The 24060-nt window shown below is 43.9% G+C and overlaps 1 protein-coding gene across 2 annotated transcripts; it reads left to right on the forward strand.

Annotated features, from left to right (window-relative positions):
- Positions 1-150: 150 nt before the first annotated feature.
- utp20 (UTP20 small subunit processome component) lies at positions 151-24018 on the forward strand. 2 transcript variants are annotated; one of them, XM_086268793.1, is made up of 61 exons: positions 151-401; positions 581-661; positions 757-823; positions 927-1059; positions 1148-1336; positions 1600-1681; positions 2082-2219; positions 2330-2485; positions 2562-2714; positions 2825-2959; positions 3092-3169; positions 3247-3425; positions 3504-3671; positions 4535-4623; positions 5029-5134; positions 5265-5415; positions 5573-5635; positions 5715-5882; positions 6579-6655; positions 6906-6985; positions 7104-7359; positions 7449-7631; positions 8815-8905; positions 9040-9125; positions 9642-9767; positions 10307-10473; positions 10916-11124; positions 11241-11384; positions 11473-11552; positions 11649-11884; positions 12426-12570; positions 12705-12792; positions 12955-13098; positions 14335-14388; positions 14537-14689; positions 14795-14950; positions 15061-15201; positions 15283-15420; positions 15521-15660; positions 15747-15829; positions 15919-16211; positions 16304-16443; positions 16549-16705; positions 17053-17151; positions 17266-17433; positions 18524-18690; positions 18794-18941; positions 19049-19165; positions 19256-19426; positions 19504-19635; positions 19720-19830; positions 19915-20064; positions 20195-20377; positions 21766-21897; positions 21984-22116; positions 22203-22384; positions 22494-22565; positions 22674-22961; positions 23061-23187; positions 23291-23436; positions 23526-24018. In XM_086268793.1, exons 1-61 carry the CDS (start codon positions 351-353, stop codon positions 23679-23681), a joined length of 8436 nt encoding a protein of 2811 aa, XP_086124919.1. In that variant the 5' UTR covers positions 151-350; the 3' UTR covers positions 23682-24018. The 2 variants fall into 2 exon arrangements, with proteins under 2 accessions (XP_086124919.1, XP_086124920.1); XM_086268794.1 differs by having other exon boundaries at positions 3507-3671.
- The last annotated feature ends 42 nt before the right edge of the window (positions 24019-24060 follow it).

Consider the following 24060-nt stretch of genomic DNA (forward strand, 5'->3'; position numbering starts at 1 on the left):
CTGGCATGTCTAACAAAGTCTAAAAAATCCTTATTTGTTCTTTTTTTGTGCATTTAGAACCTAAATAACTTGAGAAGCAGAGAGACGAGAGAGCACAAACGAAACCGGAAGTAACTATGGGTTACTTCTCTCGCCTTTTAGCTTGTCTTCGGTCTAACCACGCGGAGAGAGGAAAACTTCCCATAATTCTTTGCTCAGCATGGCTGCCTCCTGTTGTCGGCGTGTGTGTAAACAGTTGTAACATTAGCTAAAAGAAAGAAAGAAAAACAAAGTGCAGTTTTCATGAGTCTTTTAAGCCGCACACAGATCTCTGGAAATCCGCTCTTTTCTTATCAAGCGACGAGGCCAAGATGAAGATCAAATCCAAGTCTTCGTATCACAAATCTGAGAACACCTTCAGGGTAAGAGCCCACAAACACTGCGGCGTGTTAATAGTACAGCAGCAAAGACAGAGCTGGGGAAAAGCTAGTTTGGTATGACTCTGTCACATTTAGAATAATTTGTGTACCATCTGCAGCACGTTTAAAGTCATGTGATCTGGGTTTGTTTTGTTTGTTTGTTTGTTTTTGTCTTTTTTAAGTTTCTCACATTTGCTGAAAGACTCGCCAACGTCAACATCAACGTGATCCATCGCATTGACAGAACTGGATCTTACGCTGAGGTTTGGAATCAAAATGTTCCGCTTCTTATTACGAACACCACTCTCATCCATTCATCTGTGTCTTACTGGTGAGGACTGTTTTGCTCTCTTTGCAGGAAGTAGAAACATACTTCTCTGAAGGACTGACAAAATGGAGGGACCTCAACTTGACAGAACATTTCAGTATGTATAAGGAAACATGAAGTATCCCATACTCAGGGGGAGCTTGTGTGTTAGTATTTTATTGAAGAGATTTGCACACAAAGCTAATACTTTTCCTTCACAGCCACGTTTCTGAAAGAGGTTTCCAACAAGAGCCAGTCATTCAACATGCTGGTTTTCCATCAGAAGTCCATCGTAGAATCTCTGAAAACCCACCTGGCCGTCCAAAACAGTCTGGCCTACCAACCCCTGCTAGAGTAAGAAGTATTTTATGTTATTTTTTGTAGCTGTAGGCTTGCATAGAATCATCAGGCTGCAATCTAAGCGCCTAATTTCTTCCTCCAGCCTCGTGGTGCAGCTGGCCAGAGACCTGCAGACCGACTTTTACCCCCACTTCCCAGATTTCTTCCTTCTGATCACCTCACTGCTGGACACAAAGGACACAGAGCTCCTGGAGTGGAGTTTCACCTGCCTCTCCTACCTCTACAAGTACCTGTGGAGGCTTATGGTGAAGGACATGACCAATATCTACAGGTGAGGCATTACATAAAGTCAGAGGGGCGAGTGATTTTTATTTTTTAATGAAATTTGAGATAATCAGGAATCTATTTTTAAGACTTAAAACGACCTAAGGAGCTAGTTTTGGGAAGCAAAGTGGGTGAAAATGGGTGTATGCTTTGTAATTTGACCCTAGAAGTGCTCTGGTTTTCCTTCTGCATCCTTCGCAGGTTACTTGTGTTACTAGAGATCAGATGCACATATGATGGTTAAATGTGAAACCTCTTTCCACCCCACAGTTTGTATAGCAGCCTGCTGGCACACAAGAAGGAGCACATCCGCATGTTTGCAGCAGAAAGCTTCTCCTTTTTGATGCGAAAGGTTGGTGATTTGGGTTCATGTCTCCACTTCTTGTTACTTTTGATTTACTTGTCATCTGCTGCGATACATTTCCATTGAACATCTTCTATTATTATAGACGGTTCTTGTACAGTGCTTTTCTCCTGTCCACTCAGCACTTATTTCTACCTCTAAGTGCACCTTTATCTAACACTCACACACATTCACACGCCGATGTACTTGTTGGGAGGGACTTGGGTTAGCATCTTTCCCAAGGATAGGTTGGCATGCAGACTGGAGCATCCAGGGATCGAGCTGCCAAACTTCTGATTACCGATGACCTGCGCTAACTCCTGAGCTTGTAGCAGTTTCTTTCCTTCTACTGTATTTCTTTATTTGTTGTCGTTTTCCCCGATGAACTGGTGTATCACTTTGTCTGCAGGTTCCAGATCTCGATGCTCTGCTCACCCACGTGTTCTCCGACCTAGAGGAGCACCCTGAGAAGGTGGAGGGAACGGGCCAGCTGCTGTTTGAGATGTGCAAAGGAGTGCGAAACATGTTCCACTCCTGTGCTGCTAATGTGAGTTAACAGAGTGACTGCGCGGGATGGACGTCACTTAGGTTGAATTAAGCACTTTTAGGTGTTGTTTATATAACCTGATGTGTTAAGCAACCTTTTTATCTTTCCAGGCTTTCTCTGTGGCATTGCGTAAGCTTGGCCCAACAATGAGCCGTGGAGTCTCTCTCCCGTGGACCTCTGTTAGGGACGCTCTGGATCACATGGCCCAGGCAGCAGCCGATCACGTGGACAGAGAACACATGCTGGTTTTGTGGGAGTCCCTCCAGGTAAGGCTGGACTCTATTTTGTGTCTTTTCTGCGCCTTTTTCACGTGTTTTGATGGCGCCGTGTCCTCTTCTTAAGGCCAGCATGTCGGAGGTGCTGGATATTATGGAGGCAAAGGGGAAAGACGCAGACCCGGCAACAGAGCAGCTGGAGAGCCTTCTGTTCATTCTGCACACCCTGGCATCCCACAAGGGTGGAGCCAAGATTACCAAACCGGAGTCTGTCTGCCAGGTGAGAGGAGAATCTAAGAGATTGAATTATATATAGAAATGCGAGAAATTCCATGGATTATGTGCGGGCATATGAAGGTGGCGTCTCATGGTACGATCTCGTCCTCGCAGACGGTGTTGAGGCTGATTCAGAGCTCGTCTCTGTCAGCTTCCTGCTCCCGTCTTCTTCTCCAGATCACATCCTCTCTGCTCCTCGGGGAGAACGTCAGCCTGCCAAACTCACTCATCCAAGAGACTGTGCAAAAGGTTTGTGCATGTAAAGATGGGTTTTTTGCGTCTGGTGTCACAGTGTGCGTAAGGACTGCATTATAAACACGACCAGAAAGAGAAAGTTGCCCGTTGCTTACATGCAGACTTTCTGGAAATCTTCTTTATTAGATATTTCGGAGCACTGTGGGGCACGATCTGATTCTGGAGTTCACCAAAGAGATGTTCACCATGAAACAGTTTGAGCAGGTGAGTTCACTTTTTATTTTCCTCTGTTTCTTTTAAATCTCGCGGACTAACTGGCTTCCTCCTCTGCTGTCCTCCAGCTCTTCCTCCCCACCCTGCTGCGCTTCACCACAGGGCTGTTCAACCAAGGTGATGCCCTCTCTCACCACAGCAGCCTGGATGTGCTGGTCAGTCTCATCCTCGCTAAAGCTCCGCCCCCCACAGATGGCTCCATGGCCTTTGAAACCTACCCACTGCTTTTCACCGGTCAGACAACAGGGTGAGATTCTACGGTGAAATGTTATTTTCTACTGTTGTCGTGTCATTTTCCACGAGGTAAATCTGTTTTCTCCTCCAGCAGAGTGTTTAGCAGGAAGGAGGAAATTCAGCGGAGCCATGCGGAGTCAGAGACACTAGCTGTGCCTGAGCTGGTGCTGTCAATGATCAAAATTCCCGATGAGCCGGACCAACCCGTCAGTAACCTCTCGCTGCCGTGGGCTGCACTTGTACTGCTGCCTCATCTCAGGTAACTCCTCCCTGCAGGCAGACTCCTTTTGGTCACGTGTGCAACAGCATTGGTCAAAATGAGGAGGTGGTCAGGAGAGAGCTACAACAGTGAGTGTCTACAGGCATTTGTAAAGCGTCTTAGAGGCTCTGTCATGGTTTGGGGCTTTTGTCAGCCAGTGCTGTTGGGATCTTGTCAAAATTGATAGAAATATGAACACAGAAGCACATCAGTCATGGATTGGCCTCCCCTGGAGCTCGAAGCTCAACGTTGTTTAAGTCATCTTAACCGAGAACAAAACAAAAGGCAGCCAACATCCAGAGAAGATGCCTGGAGAGGATTAGTTTTGGTCCTGCATTGTAGTTTCATACATTCCTTTTTCTCCTGTCTGTTCAATGCGTAAAACTGGCTTTTGTCTGGCTTTTGTGCTGGGAGCCTGTAGTTTGGACAAAGGTTGCTGTGAGCTAACTTTACTAGTTGTGGCTCAAAGTTGCTGCTGCCAGGGAGCAGAAGTGAGGCATTCAGGAGCCAGGGATCCATCACTTCCTCTGGATTTTCATGGCAAACCCGACCCGAGTGCTTAAAATAAAAACCGACCACACCTCAGAGGCAACCCAGAGCAGCGGTCCCCACCTTTTTTGCCCCACGGACCAGTTTATGTCCGTCAGTATTTTCACGAACCGGCCTTTAAGGTGTCGCAGATAAATATAACAAAATAAAACCAGTACCAAAAAACAAGAAGATTTAGTCGGCGTTGGGGGCCCCTGACCCAGAGAGTTGGGGAAAGTTTCAGTTTTTTCTTTGTCAGCTTACAGTGTATTCATACACAGGCAAAAAAAGAGAGAAACATGTTAAATGTTAATATTTACACTCTTTTGCTTCAGGCCTCTGGCTCCAGCCGCTGTCGTACCTGATGTGACAGCTTTCCTAAACCGCCTCCTGTGTGAGATCGAGGCAGAGAAACTAGGGAAAGGTTTGTGATTATTTGTGTGGTTGGTTTTTTATTAACACAAATGTTTTCATTTGGTTGCAGTTTCATACGGCTCAGTGGGGTAATTAACAAGTACATCCAGAGCAAATAAAATAAGGACTGGAATTAATCATTTACCAACAAGTTAGAATGACTGGTTGTGATTTTAGTTATTTTTTAAAAGTCTGAGTTAACCTTAAACTTCATGTCTGGGATTTCTACAACCCTAAATTTGGGCACCAAAACAAAAACAGATTAAATGAAGGAAAAAATTAAAATACTTTATATATTTAATCTCCCAAAATTTAATGAGGTTTTCCCCAAAACTGGTGAGGGGTGAAAAAGTAAACAATGATTTTTTTAAAATTGCAAATTGAGTGACTCCTTTCTTTCCTGTCCTCTCTCCAGCTGCTCTGTTCGTAGCCAGGCAAGCCCTGAGCTGCCTCCTGTCTCTGGACAGCTCTGCCCAGCTTCTCTCACTGGTCACGGTGGAAAAAGTCAACTCGATCCTACAGTAAGCTCTGCGTGTGCGACCTAAAACACATTTAGCACCCTTTCTCTGTTGCCGAATGAGTTTCCATCTATTGCATCAGATCAAAACACCTTTCAACAACCTGTAACCGCTGTCGTCGTGATTGTCACAGGAAATTTCCCACAGACCTGTCAGCTCTGCTGCTAGCAGACTTGTACTACACCCGTCTGTCACTCAGTGGGGTTTCAGAGCACCTATCCCACAATGCCTTGCTTGAACTCTACCAGATGCTGTACTGCAACCTCTCGTCCAACATTTCTAAGGTTTGTGCCAGATCACGGGACATTTCAGAATATTTTAAAGACCAAATTTTCCCCCCTTAAAGTTAAGATATCTCACAACCTGAAGGCGCTGGTGGTTTGGGTGTTGGTGAAAACAGACATATTTAAACACAGTTTTGTTCTTTTTTTTAAAATTCAGATTCGTCTGCTGACTCTGAGGCTCTTCTCTCAGTTCGATGCAGAGCTCCCTCCACAGACTGAGGTACAACACCCGCAGATTCTCATTAAACACATTTAAAGTTTGGAGTTATTGGAAATGTTGTTCGACTGTCTTCGTCCAGGGTGAGGATAATGTGGAGGTGCAGTCGGTGTTCGCAGTGTGTCTGCAGGCGCAGTTGGTGCCGGCTTCAGTGCACGACTACAGAGAGAAGCTGCTTCACCTCCGGAAGCTGAGACACGACCTGGTGCCGCGCAGCCTGCCCCGCGGACCTCCTGGCACCATCCAGCAGGTGTGGAGAAGAGCAGTGATGAAAGCATGACAGGATGAATAATGATGCGTGTTCTTTATCATGTGATAAGTTTGTTTTTTTTATTGTTGCAGAGAGTATAAATACAGTATGTTGGCATATATAATAATGTTACGGTGGCCCTGAGAGGCCAAATGGGCCGCAACTTAAGAAACACCAGCAATAAGATAAACGCTGCAAAAGCACAAAAACACAACGGAAATAGGAAAAAACAGTTTTCCAAAAGCACAAGGGAAGTGTTTCTGGGGAGACAGTAACCCTGACGGACCAGTTGTAGAGGATTCATCGGTTTTATGAGCAAAGTAAAGATGAGAGGCAAGTGTGTTAGCCTAACTATTAGCCTAAAAATCCATCATCAGCATTATGTGAATGATGTGATTAAAACACACTTACCTAGCATGTTTTGGTTCCTGCAACTGGTCCGTCAGATTATTGTCTCCCCAGAAACACTTCCCTTGTGCTTTTGGAAAACAGTTTTTTCTATTTCTGTTTTCTTTTTTCCTGTTTCCGTTGTGTTTTGTGTGCTTTTGCAGCGTTTATCTTATTGCTGGTGTTTTCTTAAGTTGCAGTCCGTTTGGCCTCTCAGAGCCACCGTATAATGTAGTTACAGAGAAGTTATACGAGTCCCGTTTATTTTTAGATGCTTGGGTGGATAACCTTCCTCTTGTTTGACTTCAGGTTCCTCTGCGGTACCTCATTGCAATGCTGTTTGTGAACTTCAGGCCACTGTGGGACCCAGTCATTGAACTTATTGTGTGAGTGTAAAATAATCACGCTTGTTTATACTTCAAGAACCATGTACGTTCCATCATCTATGCTCCAGTCTTGTTACTTGGGCCTTTCTAAATGAGTATGCTGCTATCGAATGCTGGGGATTTGCTCTAAGCTGGCCTTTCTGTCAAATTACAGACATTTGTCTGCATTTCCTTTAAAACTACATTGACACTTTGAGGTATCCATGGAAAACATTTGGCGTAAATGGGTTTCTGTCTTTCCTCGTTGCAGGAGCCATGCCAGAGGCATGGACAACAAGGACTTCTGGATGGTGTACCATGAACATCTGGAGATGGTGGCCGGGCTGGCAGGTAAGGCTGTTTGGTACTTGTGTCACAGCATGTAATTATAATGGCATTTATTTACCTATGAATCCCTTGAACTGCCAAAAACACGTTAAAAGGGAATTCTGCTTTCTGCATGTAACAGAGAAGGAATTGGAAGAAGAAGAAGACGATGATGATGAAGAAAAGCTCAGTGTTCAGAGCGAGCCAGGCTGTGATGTCATTGAAAGCGGGGATGTGGGGACTCTTTTCCTAGAGCAGCTGAAATTGGCCTCCGACCCCAGTGAAAGGACAGACTTCACTAACTTCCGCAGTTTACTGTGGCGCGCTATGGCCCAGTTTACCGACAGAGTGGAGCCACGCAGCCGGGAACTGACCCCGCTGCTGCTCAGGTTTATCAGGTCAGTGTCAGCTGATTGACCATTTTCCTTAAATTCCATCATAAGAATATGTTCTGTTATCTGATCTTAAACTCGGCGCTTGTTTGCAGGAATGAGTTTTATCTCACAGACCTGCTGGTGGCGCCCACTCAGGACCTGAGGAAGAGAAGCGATGCTGCCCTGGAGGATAAATCAGGGATGACTGAGCACATGGAAAAAGGGGAAGAGGAGGAGGAGGCAGAGGAAGGAAGCAAACAGCTGAGGAAGTCCCTTCCAAGAAGAGCAACGGCCAAGTAAGAAATATTTGTAATACTGCTGTCCTCAAAGCGATGACGTTGTTTTCAGGGTTCTGATTTGCAAGCTGTTTTTGATTTTACCATAATTGTTTTACCCACGTTATTGCTCTGATGTCAAAGCGATAGCTGCTTTATTATTTGTAGTTACTAGTGTCATGTCTGGTTTCCATTTTCACTTTAGACTTCATGTAAAGTGTGTTTAAGGTATTTAACTGCACAGCATTCAATTTATTTGTTGGATAATTGTCTAAAAATATCTCCCAAAAAGCCACCTAAGTTCCTTGTTATTAGAGACCACTCTCCTAGATTTCACCTTGATGTGGTTTAAAAGAGCAAGTTATAAAAATACATTTCTCTCCAGGTTTTATGGGGTTAAAAGTGACCAAGAGACCAAAAATGTGTTTGCACCAAACCTTTATCAGATGTTATTTCTGCTTTGACGTTTGGCATTTTACCATGGAAGTCTATGTGGATCGAGTCTCTTTTGGATTCAGCCTCAAGTGGCCAATCAGGGAACTGCAGCTTTTGCCACAATTTCTTTTTTTTTTCTTTTTTCTTTTTTTTTTTTAGCTCTATGGGTTACCAGTTCAATTTAATTCAGCTTTATTTTTATAATTCCAAATCACAAAAACAGTTGCCATCTGGGGCTTTAGACTCTACAATAATAGAGAGAAAACCCCAGCAATCACACTTCCCCCCTATGAACAAGTACTAGGCGACAGTGGGAAGGAAAAACTCGCTTTTAACAGGAAAGAGCCTCCAGCAGACTCAGGGAGGGGCGGCCATGTGTTGCAAGTGCTTGGGCATGGGGGTAGTTTTTACCCAGTGTGCAGAATTAAATAAAGACTTCATAGAATAGAATAGAATTCAACTTTATTGTCATTGCACATGCACAGGTACAGTGCAACGAAATGCAGTTTGCATCCATCCAGAAGTGCTTTAGTGATATAGATATATTACAATATATATTAGCAATAATAAAGATATGTGAGTATATTACAGAAATGGGTCTATTATGGTATGTTATAATGTACACGGTATGAAGTATGTTCATCAACTTATATGTACCAGAAAACTTTCATTTTTTAAATAAAACTTTGATATAACTATAATATAATTCTAGTGTATTGTACAGTAAGTAGAAGAACATAATGAACTGAATTTGTCTTTTGTTTCTCAGACAGCTCATCGCTCATCTGAAAGTATTTGCCAAGTTCACCAACCCTCGAGCTCTCTATCTGGAAAGCAGCCTCCGTGAGCTCTATAATCAGGTAGTGCCCAAGTCTGTAGCACACCCTGTCCTTAAAACATACGAGTTGTTCCCTTACTCGAGTCATTTTTGAGGCAGTTGCTATTTTCTTGCAGTTGTATCACAGATTTCTTCTCTTATCTATCTGTTGTTCAGCTGCTCACCCATCAGGATCAGCAGATTCAGCAAGTGGCCCTGGAGTGTGTCATCACGTACAAGGACCCCAACATAGTTCCGTACAAGTAAGGAAACTACCTTAATCACCTCAGGAGACGGAGAGGACGTGATTACAGTGCAATTTCTCTTTGGCAGCAGCTCTCTCTCCCTCCGTCTCTTCTTCAGTGGTTTTATTGTTAAGGCTCTTATCATCAGCCCTCTGTGGTTACAGATGTAGGAATGCTGAGTTCCACCTCCGTGCTGTTTCTGTCTGACATTATGTTCTCTGCTGTCTGTTATCAAGATATCCATTTACCACACATTCAGCCAAGCTGCAGACAGACGGTCTGATCCAGGGGCCGTTAGCATTACAGACACGTGTGTGTGTGTGTTGCTTTGTTCAGGATCAGCCTGACACACTGAGCTGCTTTCAGAGTCTTAATTACATTATTTTGTAGATGGAATTCTTATTCTTTCATATGACACATGTATTGTTTGTGCTTATGAAACTTATTACAATATGGAGAAGATATTTTAGCAAAGGTTCTGCAACACCTTTACAGAGTGATTAGACCTGCGTGTGTGTGTTTGCATTTTTTCAGGGAGAATCTTGAGAGGCTATTGGATGACAAACACTTCAAAGAGGAAATCGTCCATTTCAACATCTCTGAGGAGACCGGAGTGGTTGATGCTTCCCACAGAGGCAAACTTATACCGCTGCTCATGAGGTACTGTACAAGTTCCACTGTAAAGGTAGAGGCAGCATAAGCATGCATAAGCAATATCATCATTTTAATTTACCACACAACAACAACAAAGAGAAGGTGTTTTGCCCAAAACTTCTGACTCTTGCACAGTATTTTTACTTGGTTGTTAAATAAGGTTACATATTGCGTTTTTAGTTCATAGATGAACTCTGGTGTCCTCGAGAAAAAGAGGATGTTGCTTTTGTTCAGATTCTGGCTGTTGGTCTGATAACCTCCAGTTACTGAACATTTCTTCTGTGTTTTGCTTTTTTAATAGTGCGTCTGATAGCAATTACAGGGAACAAGCTTCTTGTTCTGCATTACATCCGTCCAGTGTTTTACATAAATCAGTATGATCACAGCTTCATGCTGTGGATTTGTGGAGAAGTAGTAAAACATTTTTACTACCTTTAACTTTCATTTCTACATTTATTTTGGCTTTAAGGGGAAAATTTCTTTCAGATAATCCCGTATTTTATCGTAAGTTTGTACAGCTCAGTGTTGTGTTGTGTACGACGCAGGATCCTGTTTGGTCGTCTGCGCTCCAAAGCAGGCAGCAAGTTTCAGGGGAAGGCGAGCGCTACCTACCGGTCCTCCATCATTCTACGCTTCCTGGCAGGATGTCAGGCTGAGGAGCTGGAGATGTTCATTGACCTGCTTTTTGAGTCGGTCAGCCATCACTGCCAGGGTAGGATATGAAAACGTCACAAGTAATTTATAAAAACAGACAGAGTGTCAACGGGTAGCAATTAATCCGAGTCAGTTTGTGGTAAAATGTGCATCTTGTCTGCAACGCATCGCTTTGTAGTGAGGGACTTGATTCAACTGGTGCATTCCTACATAAAAGGAAGGTTGCAGAGTGCCTGCATCTATTTACAGTTTATATATACATTTTCTATGTTTGTAGAACGGCAACAGATGCTCGACTTTTAAGGCTTTATTAGAAACAGATGCCATGTAGTTTTGTTGAGAGCCCGAAGTAATATTGGACAACATTGTTGCACATTATCAGATAATCCAAGCGAGATCATCTAGCAAAGTGCTTCCACAGACTATTTGGGTACAACAGGCACTCGCAGAGAGCTGCAAACCAATATTTCATTCATCGTTTCCTCCTCCTGTGTCCTCAGGTTCATGTCTGGCTGCAGTTCAGAGGGCGGTAGCAGAGACCGACCTGTGTGCTGTCCTGCCGCTGGGCCGTCTTCACAGCCTGCTGAACACTATAAATGTGGTGATCCAGAAACTGGGCCACCTCATCCACGTCTACCTGCCCAAAGTGCTGCAGATCCTAGTGTGTGTCACAGCGTCCGTGTCCACCATTTTGGACCAGAGAGAACAGGTAATCAGAATTATTCTTTCAGGGTTGAAGTTGTTTAATAGTCCTAACACTTTTTAACAGTCCTTATTACTTTCTGTAAAACATAAAAATAAAGAAGTTCGTATCTGCTTCCTCAGCTGCGAGCAGGCTGCATCAATCCTCTGAAGAACCTGAGGAGACTCGGGATCCTGAGGATCCTGGACTTCTTCAATTGCTTCGACACCTACAGCTTCAGGCCGGATGAGATTGATGCTGTCTTTGAGGCAGCAGTCTGGCCTCAGGTCAGAGAAAGATTTTTGTATTCTTACTGAGTATTTCTTTACTTTGTCCCGGCTTTCTGATGAGTTTAAATTTGTTTTTTATATGCAGGTGCGCCGTCTCCCAACAGAGAGCACCTACTCCCCCACCCCTCTGCTGAAACTTATCCATGTGTGGTCCAAAGATGCCAGGTCAGCATCCTTCACAAATGTTTCTGAGTGTCGGCTGAAAGCTTCATCCAGGCTTAGTAAAGCGTGCTCAAAGATATATTTTTTTTACCGTCTCAGGTACTTCCCCCTCCTTGCCAAGCAGAAGCCGGACCACCCAGAGTGTGACATCCTTCTAAATGTCTTCGCCCTCCTCTCAGCTAAGAAAGTATCTCCAGCAACCATCGCAGTAGTAATGGACATAGCCGAGTATTTGGCAACAGCTGCAGACTTTGTTGCCTCAGAAACTGAGACGGAGCTCAGTGTCAACGGCTGTGTGTTTCCACAGCCTGCAGAGGGAGCTCTCATCGCAGCAGGTTAGCAGATCGTGACAGGAATTTGATGGCGTTATTTTTGTGCTTCTATTCAGAGCGCATGTAAAAAAAGTTTGCAAGCACAAATGTTGCATTTTGAGGAGAAAATTATTTTGCGTGAAGAAAAGTTTAATTTGAGCAAACAAAATTAATTTCCGCGTGCAAGAAATGCATTTCAGTGTTTGCTATTATCCATATACACACATATACACACACAATAACAGCCCCTCTCGCTCAGTTGTTGCCACAAAACTAACCAATCACAGACTGGCAAAAATTCTGATTGGCTGTTACAGTCTCCGATCAGCTCGCTAGCTACTGCATTCCGGAAAGACGGTCCAAAATGTAGCTAAGTCAATTTTTTGGTTAATATGTTTAATTATTTTATTTTAAAGTATTCTAATTTTTTTAAGAGGATTGTTAGTTTTAATCTAGTTTAAACCCAACCACTCCACTGGACTTAGCTACATTCTAGGATGTAGAATAGGATTCATTTCCCTCTGCTGCTGATCACCGTTAAACGTGCACATGTTGTATCCTCCAGATTCACTTACTCAAGGCTCCAGATTGCTGCTGCCTCACATTCCCACGCTGCTGCGCTACTTCAGCGGAATTGTACGCAACACAGACAGACTCAAGAAGAAGAAGTTCAGGGCACAGGTGGCCAAAGAGCTCAACATCCTGTCCAAGTGAGTTGAATGTCAAGTGACTCATTTTGGGTTGAGATAAAGGTTATGATTATGATTGTGGTTGTGGTTATCGTTATACACGCGGTTGACTCTTCCCCAGCTAACAGTAGGATGTGTTACTCTCTCGCTGCCAGGGTCAGCCGATTCGTGAGCAGCAAGGAGCAGAGCTCGATGCTTATCAGCCTGCTGCTTCCTTACCTCCAGAAAGGCAACAAATCACAAGTAAGACTTACAACTGAGTTTGTTGAACCTTGAAATTACAGTCATTTAACAATCTGTAGTAATTAATTAATTAATTTATAAAAACTTTTACATAAAAGCCAGAGTTTTGCAGTGTTATGGTGTGTGCTCGAGAAGTTCTGCTCAAGATAAACTTTGTTTCAGGAGACAGAAATCGACCTCCTGGCCACCATACAGAACCTGCTGAGACAGTGTGACAAGCCCTCCGCCTTCCTCCGGCCGCTCAGCAAACTCTTCTCCATCATTCACAACAAGCTGCCAAGGCAGGCCCTCACCAACGTCTTCAAGGTACAGCAGAGAACTAATGCAGCGTTACGCTGCCTGGAACTTATAATATAGGCATGGTGAGATCAACCATCAGCCTGTGGACAGATGCAAAGCAGGCCAGAGCACTTAATCTCACCATTTTCTCCACCACAGTCCTGTTAGCCACTGTGTTGAAATGTGTTTGGCTTTGGGTTATTTTTATTTATTTATTTATTCTTATTCATATCGGGGGGAGGTGGATGACTGTATTTGAAGTTACCAGCTAAGAGTAAATGATACTCAGCAAAAATAAAATAAAAATTCGACTACTTTTCCAGTTCACTGCACACCTAGCTAGCTAGCTGCTATAGCGGCCATGTGTTGGCTCCCGCCTGTCGTTCTGTCCCTATTTAGGCCTAATTTTAAGCCTTAGTTGAAAGAGGTGCATTATGTAAAAATTCAACACCCTGTCGGCTGTTATGAACTGAGAATTTTGTACCAGACATGTGAGTTGGTGAATTTATCATGAGAGTCTATGGGGATTGACTGGTTTTTTAGAGTCAGCCTCAAGTGGTCATTCAAGGAACTGCAGGTCTTTAAATTTCTTCTTGTTTTCACTTAGCTACACCGCACTGAATATCCTTTATGTTAGCTAAACTGTTCTGTGACAGTGCATCAAGCCACATAAAATAAAAAGAGAGATGTGTTCACTCCTGTACAACATTAGCTGTGGGAATTATTGTATGTCGTTACACTGGGTGTCCAAAAATAGCATAAAACAATGGTGTGAAACATAAGGCCTGGGGGCCAGAAGTGGCCCGGCACTGGAAAATGTGAAGGGGGAAATCAAATTTGAACTTTGAACTGTATTTTCACAAGTTTTGCAGATTTTTCTACTGATACAGAACTTTCCCATAACCATTCATACTACACTAATGTAATCCAGTAATAGATTTCTGTAATTTTAAATGTTTACTGCTTACAGTTTAAGCCGGTATTCCTTCATTGTGTAGAAAGTACTGCTGAAACTGCACTTCTTTTTCTAATAATAAAATATCTCAGGGATCGAATTTGTAGTTAAGCTTTTGTATACTGACAGAAAGTGGAGTTTGACCAGTCTGGTGGGCTGTATGTGGCCTGCGATGGCCAGTGTAAATGAAGAAAAATAACCAAAATAGCAAATAACCAATGTTCTTATAAAAAACAGTTAAAAGAAAGTTGTTATTAGTTTTTGTAGCCCTTTTAATTGACTCCTCCTGTGCGCTGCTCTGTTCTCAGACTCTGTCGGATCTGGACCCTTCACTCACATACATCACTGACTTGGCAACAAAGGTGAGATGACTGTGATGAGGAACATTAGAGAGGAAATAATGTCCAACTTTTCTACAGGTCTGAACTGTAACCTCTGCCGTCATGTTCAGTCTGGGTCACGATACAAAGAGCAGCAGCTAACGGGCTTTTCCTGTGCTCACCTTTGCAGCTGAACGCGTTTGACAGTCGACACTTGGATGAGATCCATTTTGACGTGCGTCTGACAGCGTTCCAAGACGCCACCAGACGAGTTAAAGGCATGCAGACTCTGGACCTGGACTACATCAGCACTGTCATGCACAATTGTTTCCACACCTATGAGGTAAATAAATATTCACTGTTACACTTTAGAAGTTGTTTACCTTCAGGATAAACATTTCATTGGCTGATGTTTTGCTTCTATTCTCATCTCGCTCCTCCGATGCAGATCGGGGACATGTCACTGGGAGACAACGCCACCTTGTGTCTGTCTGCAGTGATCGCCCAGCTGGCAGCGGTTGGGCCCGGAGAACAGATCTACAGGGACGTGGTGCAACACATCATCCTGGACGCTGTGCACAAGGGCCTCCGCAGCAAAACGGAGGTAACAGCTGTAACTATGGTTACCGCTTTCTTGTTTCTGTCAAATGACACAGATGCTGTGAAGCCACTAAACTCACTTGCTCACTCTGTTGTGCTTCTTTATCTTTCAAGAGTGTGCAGCATGAGTATACAACCATACTGGCCTGCCTGGTGAAGACCTTTCCTTCCAAGAAAGAGTTTAGAGACCTGGTGCAGCTCGCCAACTACAGCGACCCCGAGTCTGACTTCTTTGAGCATATGAAGCACATCCAGGTAAAAGAGGGAACACAAAAGCTCACACTTCTGCCTTCTCCTCCTCCTTTATCCCACTGATCACCTTTTCTCTCTGTTCAGATCCACCGTCGGGGTCGTGCCCTGAGGAAGCTCGCCAAACAGCTGACCGAGGGTACGGTGCTGTTGACGCCTCGTTCCCTCCAGAACTACATCATGCCGTACGCCATGACGGCCCTGCTGGACGAAAAGATGCTGAAGGTTACTTGATTGTGGTTTCATTTTAAAAGTTAAGGACGTATTTTTTTCCTTTTTCTTTGTGTCTAAAATCTTTCCTCTTTCCCCTCCTTCCATACTGCAGCATGAGAACATGATATCAGCATCGGTGGAGGTGGTGGGCGCGGTATGTCGCAGGCTCACCTGGTCCAAATACCTCTACTACCTCAAGCAGTTCGTCCACATCCTGCAGACAGCGCAGGCTGAACAGAAACTGGCTGTCAGGTAAGGTTGCATATATTTGTAATCTGAGTATATCTTTTTTGTCTTTTCTTTTTACACTACCTGTTGTTCTGCTTTACTTGCTCCAGTTTGCTGGTCACAGTCTTGGAGGCTTTCCATTTTGACCACCAGACCCTCAGCAGAGAAATGGAAGCCGCCAAAGCCAGAGAGGGTGAGCGGCTCTGGGGGGTGACATGAATTTTGTTGACTAACTACATGAATAAATGAAGTAAAGAAATATAAATGTGTGTCTTTGGGAAGCTGGGAGTGTGGAAATCAACGCAGACGACGAGAACGTAGCTGCGGATGACGAATCTGACGCGAGCGACGATGAGGAAGCCATGGAAGTCGATGGTAATGCTTCCACTGATGTCACCATGGAAATGGAGGAAGCTCCTGCCACTAAAGTCAAGGCGCAGGCAGCTCCTAAATTATCCACGGCAGTGAGTGGACTGCCGCAGAGCGCGGAGGAGTTGGAGTCTCTGATTGGTTTGATCCATCAGACTGTTAATGAGAGCGTCCTGCCCCGTCTCCACAAGTGTCTCAATGCAAAGGTACGATGCACACGAACGTGTGGATGTGTTGGTAGTTTTTCTAAAAACCTTCAGGAGCAGAGTGTTGGTGATAATGTGTGGGTTTCCTCCAGGTGAAGCGTGACGAGGAGCACAAGGTAGTGAAGTCAAAGGATGTGAAAGACGAGGAGGTGGTGCGGATACCAATCGCCTTCGCCATGGTCAAACTAATGCAGACGCTGCCTCCGCACGTCATGGAGGTCAACCTCCCCGGGTACGCAGCCGTGTGTCCATAAGCACAAAAAAGATCATCTGCTGTGTATTTCAAACCTTAGACAGTAATATGACATCCGATTGATTATTTCTGCTTCTGTTACAGGATTCTGATCAAGATTTGTGTTCTGCTGAGGAACCGTTTCCAGGAGATCCGTGACGTGGCAAGGGGAACTCTGGTGAAGATAATCGAGACTTTAGGCTGCAGATACCTGCAGTACCTGCTCAAAGAGATGCAAGGCGTTCTGGTCAAGGGATACCAGGTAGGAACACACACGCAACAATGCAGTCCTGCAAACATCAATAAATGCTTCAGGTCACCTTAGCTTTAATATAGCGCACGCATCATGCAGCAGTATGTGCTTAAAAGAGTACCTCAAGTAGAAGTATGCCAACATAAGTACAAGTAAGTAAAACGTGATAAAAGAGCGTGACAGTTATGTTTTTATGTGCATGCTCAGACTTGTATGAGTACATGTAATTGAGCTAACCCTAGACAGGAAATATAATCTAATGTTACAGTTGATGTCATAACAGTAGAAACCTTTGTTGACATGAGGCAAACCTGATCAGCCTAATATTTGTCTGTTTTTGTCCCTCCTCCATCCAGCTCCACGTGTTAACATTCACAGTGTACCAGCTGCTCTCAGCTCTCACTCCAACCCTAAAGAGTGGAGACCTGGACCCCTGCATGAACATGCTCATTGATGTAAGCTTGACGTCTTTCAGGAACATTTTTTCTTTTTACTTTTTTGTGTTTATATTAATCTCTGTCCCCCTATTACACTCTCCTCCTCTCTGTTATTGTTGCTCCACTGACCAGATCTTCAATAACGAGCTGTTTGGGACGGTCGCCGAGGAGAAGGAAGTGAAGGGTATCGTTTCCAAGCTGATGGAGGCCCGCCACAGTAAGAGCATGGACTCGTACGAGCTACTGGCACAATTCTGCAGCAAGGAGAGCATCACCAAGCTCATACTGCCCCTGAAGGAGGTGAGGAGGGGTTTGAACTTAGAAACAGAAGATAATTGGTAATCAGTCACAGTGGCGGATAATATTTCCAAGTGGCCAACAAGATTTTTTTGTTTGTTTTTTGTCAGTTTTAAGATTACCCTGACAGGATGAAGATGCATCTAAATGTGCCAAATAATGAATTATTGACTGATTGTCAGGTTATCAAATATAAAATGTAAAAAAATATTTTAAAAATCAATAATTCTAAAAAAGCTAAAAATAAAGATGGTTACATTCGGTTAAATTTTTTAAAAACTTTCCAGCAGACTTATTGACATGAAATATTTGGCAATCAGGCGCTACTGATCACATAAATCATGTTTCTTGCCTTTACTAAGACTTTGATTAATGTACAAACACAAGGTTACCTGCCTAGCTAAATACCCTTTGTGAAGGCCTCTAATAATGACTTTTTTTACAATTAGTTTTCTGTTATAACTTATCTGCACTCCAGTAATGTTTTCGGGATGAAATCACCTGAGCTCTTTTTCTTCTTTTTAACTTATAGCTTTTAAAATCTCTAAAATCTATTATTAAGTAACAAAGTAATTAAGTAACAACTTTAAACACAAAAACATATAAACAATAATCATAGCTAGTACTTACATGGAGTTTACAAAAAATTGCAAAGCATTTCTTAACATCAGTGACGTAACAGCCCTACTGTGTGGCTAGTTTAGCTTCATTAAAAATGCTATCTAACATACTTGAATTGTCAGCTAGTTAGCTACCTAGGTAGTTAGCTAACTAGCTGCTGGATTGAATTAAATATAACCATATATTTAATACACATCCGTTTTATATAACTCTTGTACATAAATAAATTTTGTTAGCTGTTTTAGCTAGCTAGCATCTTTAACATTACTTAATAGTATTTCTTTCTTAATTTTTAAGTCCATGTTTTCTTTCGTTAGCAACAACATTTTTAACTAAATTGTTAATTATTAACAACAAAATTCATACGTCGAACAAAATGCCGTTGTCGATACAAATTTTGGTGAAATTTGGTGACGGGTATATAAACGCACGTATATAACTTTTATTCTAACGTTTATTTTTCTCAAACCAGATCTTGGAGGCTACATCGAGTTTGAAGGTGTGTAATCGGGTGGCTGCAGTACTGCGGCGACTGGTCTCAGGTCTGCTTGTCAACAGCGGCATGACTTCGCAAGACATCCTTCTGCTGAGCCATGGCCTTGTCAGCCAGAGCCTGCCACTTCTAACAAAAAGAGACCGGTACACACACACACACACACACACACACAGTCTAATATCAGAGTGCAATAAATTATTTCTAATATTTTGTCCAATTTCCTGCCTATGTCATGTTTGCTTGTAGGGACAAAGCATCAGCTAAGCCTCCCCCAGATCCCAGACTGCCCCCTCCCAGCTGTCTGCTCCTGCCTCCCACTCCAAAGAGAGGAGGTCAGAAAGCTCCCGTCAGCAGCCGCACCAACATGCACATCCTGGTGGATGCCGGCCTCAAGGTGCGCTTTCTCCAACAATACGAATGATCTCTGTAACATGGCACCCTGTACTTTTATCTCAAGAAGGAATAAATGTGTGTTAATGTGTGCACGTGTCTAATGCTCAGCTGCTCCACCTGAGTTTGAAGAAATCCAAAGTGACATCATCCGATCCCTCAGTCCTGGAAATGCTGGATCCTTTTGTGCACTTGTTGCTCACCTGCCTCGACTCCATGCATGTCAAGGTACCAACACTTACCTGGGCATCTTTTTATTTCGTTTATCATGGATTGCTTAAATAAACCTCCATCAACCTCTGCTTGTGTCCCTCTCAGGTGATCACAGAGGCTCTGATAGCGTTCACTTGGCTGTTAAAGTTCCCTCTGCCAGCAGTAGAGCAGAACGCTGGGCAGCTGACCAAGCAGCTCTTTGTCCTGCTGAAGGATTACTCCAAGGCTGGAGCCGCCCGCGGGGAGAACTACCACCTGGTCCAGAACTGCTTCAAGGTATAAAATGCATCGTACTCTTTAAAGTGAGGTTTAAAGATGATCGAGAATGAGGTAACATGTTTTCTTTTTCCTAGGCCATGACAGTTCTGGTGAAGAATGTGAAAACCAACAACATCTCTGAGACGCAGCTGCAGGTGCTTCTGGGATACGCCGAGGAGGACATCTACGACCAGTCTCGCCAGGCTACTGCCTTCGGTCTGCTCAAGGTAAACCAGTGGAGCTGTAGTCAGAAACATTTCTAATGTAATGTGCGGTGTGCTTACGTGTGTGTGTGTGTGTGTACACTCCAGGCAATTCTGTCCAGGAAGCTCGTTGTTCCCGAGATGGAGGAGGTGATGAAAAAAGTGGCCAAGTTGTCGGTTACTGGCAGCAACGCTATGATCAGAATCCACTGTCGACAGGTACAAACTCCTTTTCTGCTTTCACACCGACTCATTGGCAGACTCTCAGGTGCAGCTTCTAAATGATGTTTTTATGTGGTGCAGATCTATCTGAAGTACCTGCTGGACTACCCGCTGGGGAAGAAGCTGAAACTACACCTGGAGTTTGTGGTGGCACAGCTGCGCTATGAGCAAGACACGGGCAGGGAGTCAGTGCTGGAGATGCTGGCATACATCTTCCAGACTTTCCCTCAGGTGTGTAAAAATATACAAAATAATAGAAACGGCATACTCTGCAGGATAATGAAATCCAGCCGCACTGCACATTCACAACATCAGTCCTGTTGTCAAACATTGCTTCTTCTTTTCTTTCCCTCCCATTCAGAAAATTCTCTTGGGGCACAGCGCTCTGTTCTTTGCCCCGCTTGCTCTTGTTGTGGTCAACGATGACTCGGCGCGGTGCAAGAAGATGGCAGCCATGGCCATCAAGACTCTGCTCACACAGTTGGACTCGAACAACCAGAACACGCTGTTCTCCATTGTCAGCACTTGGCTGAATGCAGAAAAGGTACATACAAAAACGCTTTACTGGTTTGGAACTCATTTGCTCTTCATACGTGCTTTATTTCTTGGTGGAATAGTTTCCAGTTCTTAGCTGAGAGGAGTGGCCCTCGCTGCGGTCTTCAGTTGCTGTAACCGATCTGCTTCATTGTTAGACGTGTGCGTTCAGAAATGCTCTTTTGCATTTTGGTTGTGTTTTTATGAGTGACTGTTTCCTTCCCATCTGTTCAAAGCACTCTGGCCGTTCTCCTGAAACAGGATGTTTTATGTTTATCGGATTATTCTCTGTAAACCCTGTTGGTGGTTGTGTGACCAGCAGCTTCCGAAATACTCAAACCATCCCTTCTCGCACCAATAACCACGCCACGTTACTTAAATCATCTTTTCTCCCCATTCTCATGCTCAGTTTGAATTTCAGCGGGTTGTCTTGACCATGACTACATCCCCAAATATGTGGAGTTGCTGCCATGTGATTGGCTGATTAGATATTTGAATTAATGAGAAGTTGAGCCGGTGTACCTAAAGTGGCCCGTGATTGTATAGATTTTTGCAGGGGAACAGTTTTACAGTTTGCTTGTTTTTTAGTTAAAGTGAACCGTTATAATAGATAATTTTTAACGTTTTGTTTATATTTTATAGTGTAGTAATGTCAAAATTAGTGCAGTCAGCGTTATTAACGCGGCTAATCCCCGCTAGCGAGTTAACGCGGATCGCCCCATTTAGCCCTCGCATGCGGTGATCCGCGTTAACTCGCTAACGGGGATTTGCCTCGTGAATGCGGTTATGGCGTTAACGTCCTATTAACGAGATTAACGCTAACAGCACTAGTCAAAATTTATGAAGGGCCAAAATCCACAATAAATCATTCATCGGTCACATTTATTTACTATAAGCAGTTAGGAGATGGTTACATAACTGACTGGTTGATGTAATTTGTTTAATTGTGCATGTAGTGGCTACATTTGGAAATAGTGACATTAAATTAATAAGCTGCATGAAAGATTACATTTCTTCAACAGAAAAACAAACTTGATGCACTTATGTCTTGTGTCAATTATTTATTTATTCAACATTTGGCAGTTTTGGCCCTCCATATATTAAAGGTCCTATTACAAAATCTGTCCTTGTATAAACTACAGCCTGTACATACTTATAGTTATAGAATATTCACAACATACTTCATACCGTGTACATTATAACATAATAGACCCATTTCTGTAATATACTTACATATCTATATTATTGCTAATATATATTGTAATATATCTATATCACTAAGCACTTCTGGATGGATGCAAACTGCATTTCGTTGCCCTGTACCTGTGCATGTGCAATGACAATAAAGTTGAATTCTATTCTATTCTATTCTAAACTGAGAAATGTTCTCCTTCCCAGGTCAGCCTGCGGCGTCTCGGGGCACAGATATGCGGCCTGTTCGTGGAGGTGGAGGAGGAGAAATTTTCCCGTCGACTGGAGGACCTGCTGCCGTTGCTGGAGAAGGAGATCGACCCCGACAACTATGAAGATGTGAGTCATCACACAGGGAGGAGCAGAAGTGCGATTGAAGGCAGTGAGTTCAGAATAAATGATTAATTTGTAACCTTCTCTTTCAGATCGAAGAGGAGCAGGAGGAGAAAGGAGCTGACAGGCTGCTCTTCAGTTATCTGACTCTCCTCACTAAGCTGAGCAAACACTGTGGATTCCTGGAGCTCAGCAAGCCTAGTGACACACTCCGGAACATCTGGGGTAAAGAGCGCACATGCATCACCTCGCCGTTACTGACAAATGCATTCTGCACATGCTCATTAAAACATGTCTTTGCCTTATTTTAGGTCACATCGAAGCCCACCTGCGGTACCCTCACTGCTGGGTGTGGCTAACGGCCTCACAGCTTTTCGGCCAGCTGTTTGCAGCTCACCGGGCAGAGCAGCTGGTCGCCGTTTGGAGAGGCGAAGGAGATGCTTCATCAGAGTTGGCAGCCACCGACTTTATCACCTGCAACCTGGATAAGAAGGTAGAGCCAAGATGCTTGTTTTTGTTTTTTTCCCCTCTTGCAGCAGACTTCATTTCTGCATCTTATATTTTAAATGAAATCTTCTTTCCCTTTGTTTTCTGAAATCTAGATGAGAGAGTTGGCGCTGTCTTTTTGCTATCAGCTGCAGTCCAAGTACCTGGACACGGCGTCAGGAGAGCAGGTGCGCAAACCCCACCGAGCCACACACCTGCCTTCCTGCACCTCATACATTTAAAGATCAGCTCATACAGGTGTTTGGCTAACAGAGGCGCTTCTGCTTCACCCACAGGTGATCAAGAACTTGCTGTTCGTCGGCAAGGTGATCTACCTCATTTCCCCCGAGTCCCAAATCATAACTCCTCAGGAAGAAGAGAAAGAGGGAGAGGATGAGCAAATGGAGAATGGTGATGAGGGAGATGAAGAAGAGGAGGAGAGAGAGGAAGAGGGAAAAGAAGAGGAGGAGGAGGAGGAAGAAGATGACAAAGAAGACAGGCCTCCTTCCCTGCTGTGGCTGATGAAGAAGCTGTCTCTGATGGCAAAGAGAGAAGCTGCATATGCTCCCAAAGTTCCCCTCAAGGTAAACTTAGAAACACTTGTCTTGTTTTTTTTAAACCCAGTGATGATTTGAAGTGCCCGTAATGTGACACTGTTTGTCCTTCACTGTGATTTCTCTCAGAGAACGTGCGTGTTTAAGTTCCTGGGAGCAATGGCCATGGACTTGGGGAAAGAACGGCTCGCCCCGTATTTGACCACAATAATCACGCCACTGTACAGAGAGCTGGACAGCACATACGCAGACCAGGGTAACTGCTCTGAACCAGTGTTGCCAAGAATAAAAAAAACCATCCTGACAAAAAGTGTTAGATACACCGAATGACCCCTGTTGTCTCCTAATCTCTGATCCAGATCCCACACTGAAGAACCTTGCTCAGGAGCTCATCGAGCTGATGAAGAAACATGTGGGCCTGGAGAGATTCTCTCTGGCCTTCTCTGCCGTCCAGAAGGAATTCTCACAGAGACGAGCGGCACGCAAACAACACAGAGCCATGCAGGTATGATAGACATCGCAATGAGACACACACGAGAAACAGCTTTAATTTGCCATCGATCGTCCTCACAATTTCTCCTCCGGTCTCTGCAGGCGGTCGCAAACCCAGACATCGCTGCAAAGAAGAAGCTGAAGAAGCACAAGAACAAAATCGAAGCCAAAAAGAGGAAGATCGAGTTCCTCCGGCCTGGATATAAAGCCAAGAAGCAGCGAAGCCACGCGCTCAAAGACCTGGCCATGGTGCAGTGAGCCGAGGACGCTAGGAGGGGATGAAAGCTAGGCCAGCTGATGCAGAACAGACTCAAAAGGAAGCATGGATAAGAGTATACCCAGAATCCTGTGGGCTTCCGATTCAACTTAACACAAAAGACCAAACAGAAGCTTGACTGTGTGTACAGAGCAAGGACGCTGTGGAAAAACCCAGAATTAACGTCTGTTACACGTCACGGCGCAGCACTCATTCATGTGAATTGCAAAGCTGGAATCTATTTTATATCTTCTTGCTGTGAACAGGCTACAGTTTTGCCCCAATTTCTATCCCGTGCAGTTAAATGTACATGTATTTGTAATTAAAAAAGATCCATCTGTTTATTGTCATGTCTAATGTCACTCGATGAAAAGCAAAAAA

The sequence above is a fragment of the Aulonocara sp. 'chitande type north' Nkhata Bay genome, linkage group LG17 (genome assembly GCF_057382095.1).
Source record: "Aulonocara sp. 'chitande type north' Nkhata Bay isolate Kocher_YH1m ecotype deep benthic linkage group LG17, A_spYH_male_GT1.1, whole genome shotgun sequence".
NCBI classification, from domain to species: domain Eukaryota; kingdom Metazoa; phylum Chordata; class Actinopteri; order Cichliformes; family Cichlidae; genus Aulonocara; species Aulonocara sp. 'chitande type north' Nkhata Bay.

Excerpts from the sequence above, each read along its gene's own strand:
- utp20 (XM_086268793.1), top strand. The coding sequence starts at position 351 with ATGAAGATCAAATCCAAGTCTTCGTATCACAAATCTGAGAACACCTTC. Across the intron at positions 1,060-1,147 it reads GCCTACCAACCCCTGCTAGA|CCTCGTGGTGCAGCTGGCCA; the intron begins GTAAGAAGTATT and ends TTCTTCCTCCAG. Across the intron at positions 9,768-10,306 it reads CTTATACCGCTGCTCATGAG|GATCCTGTTTGGTCGTCTGC; the intron begins GTACTGTACAAG and ends TGTACGACGCAG.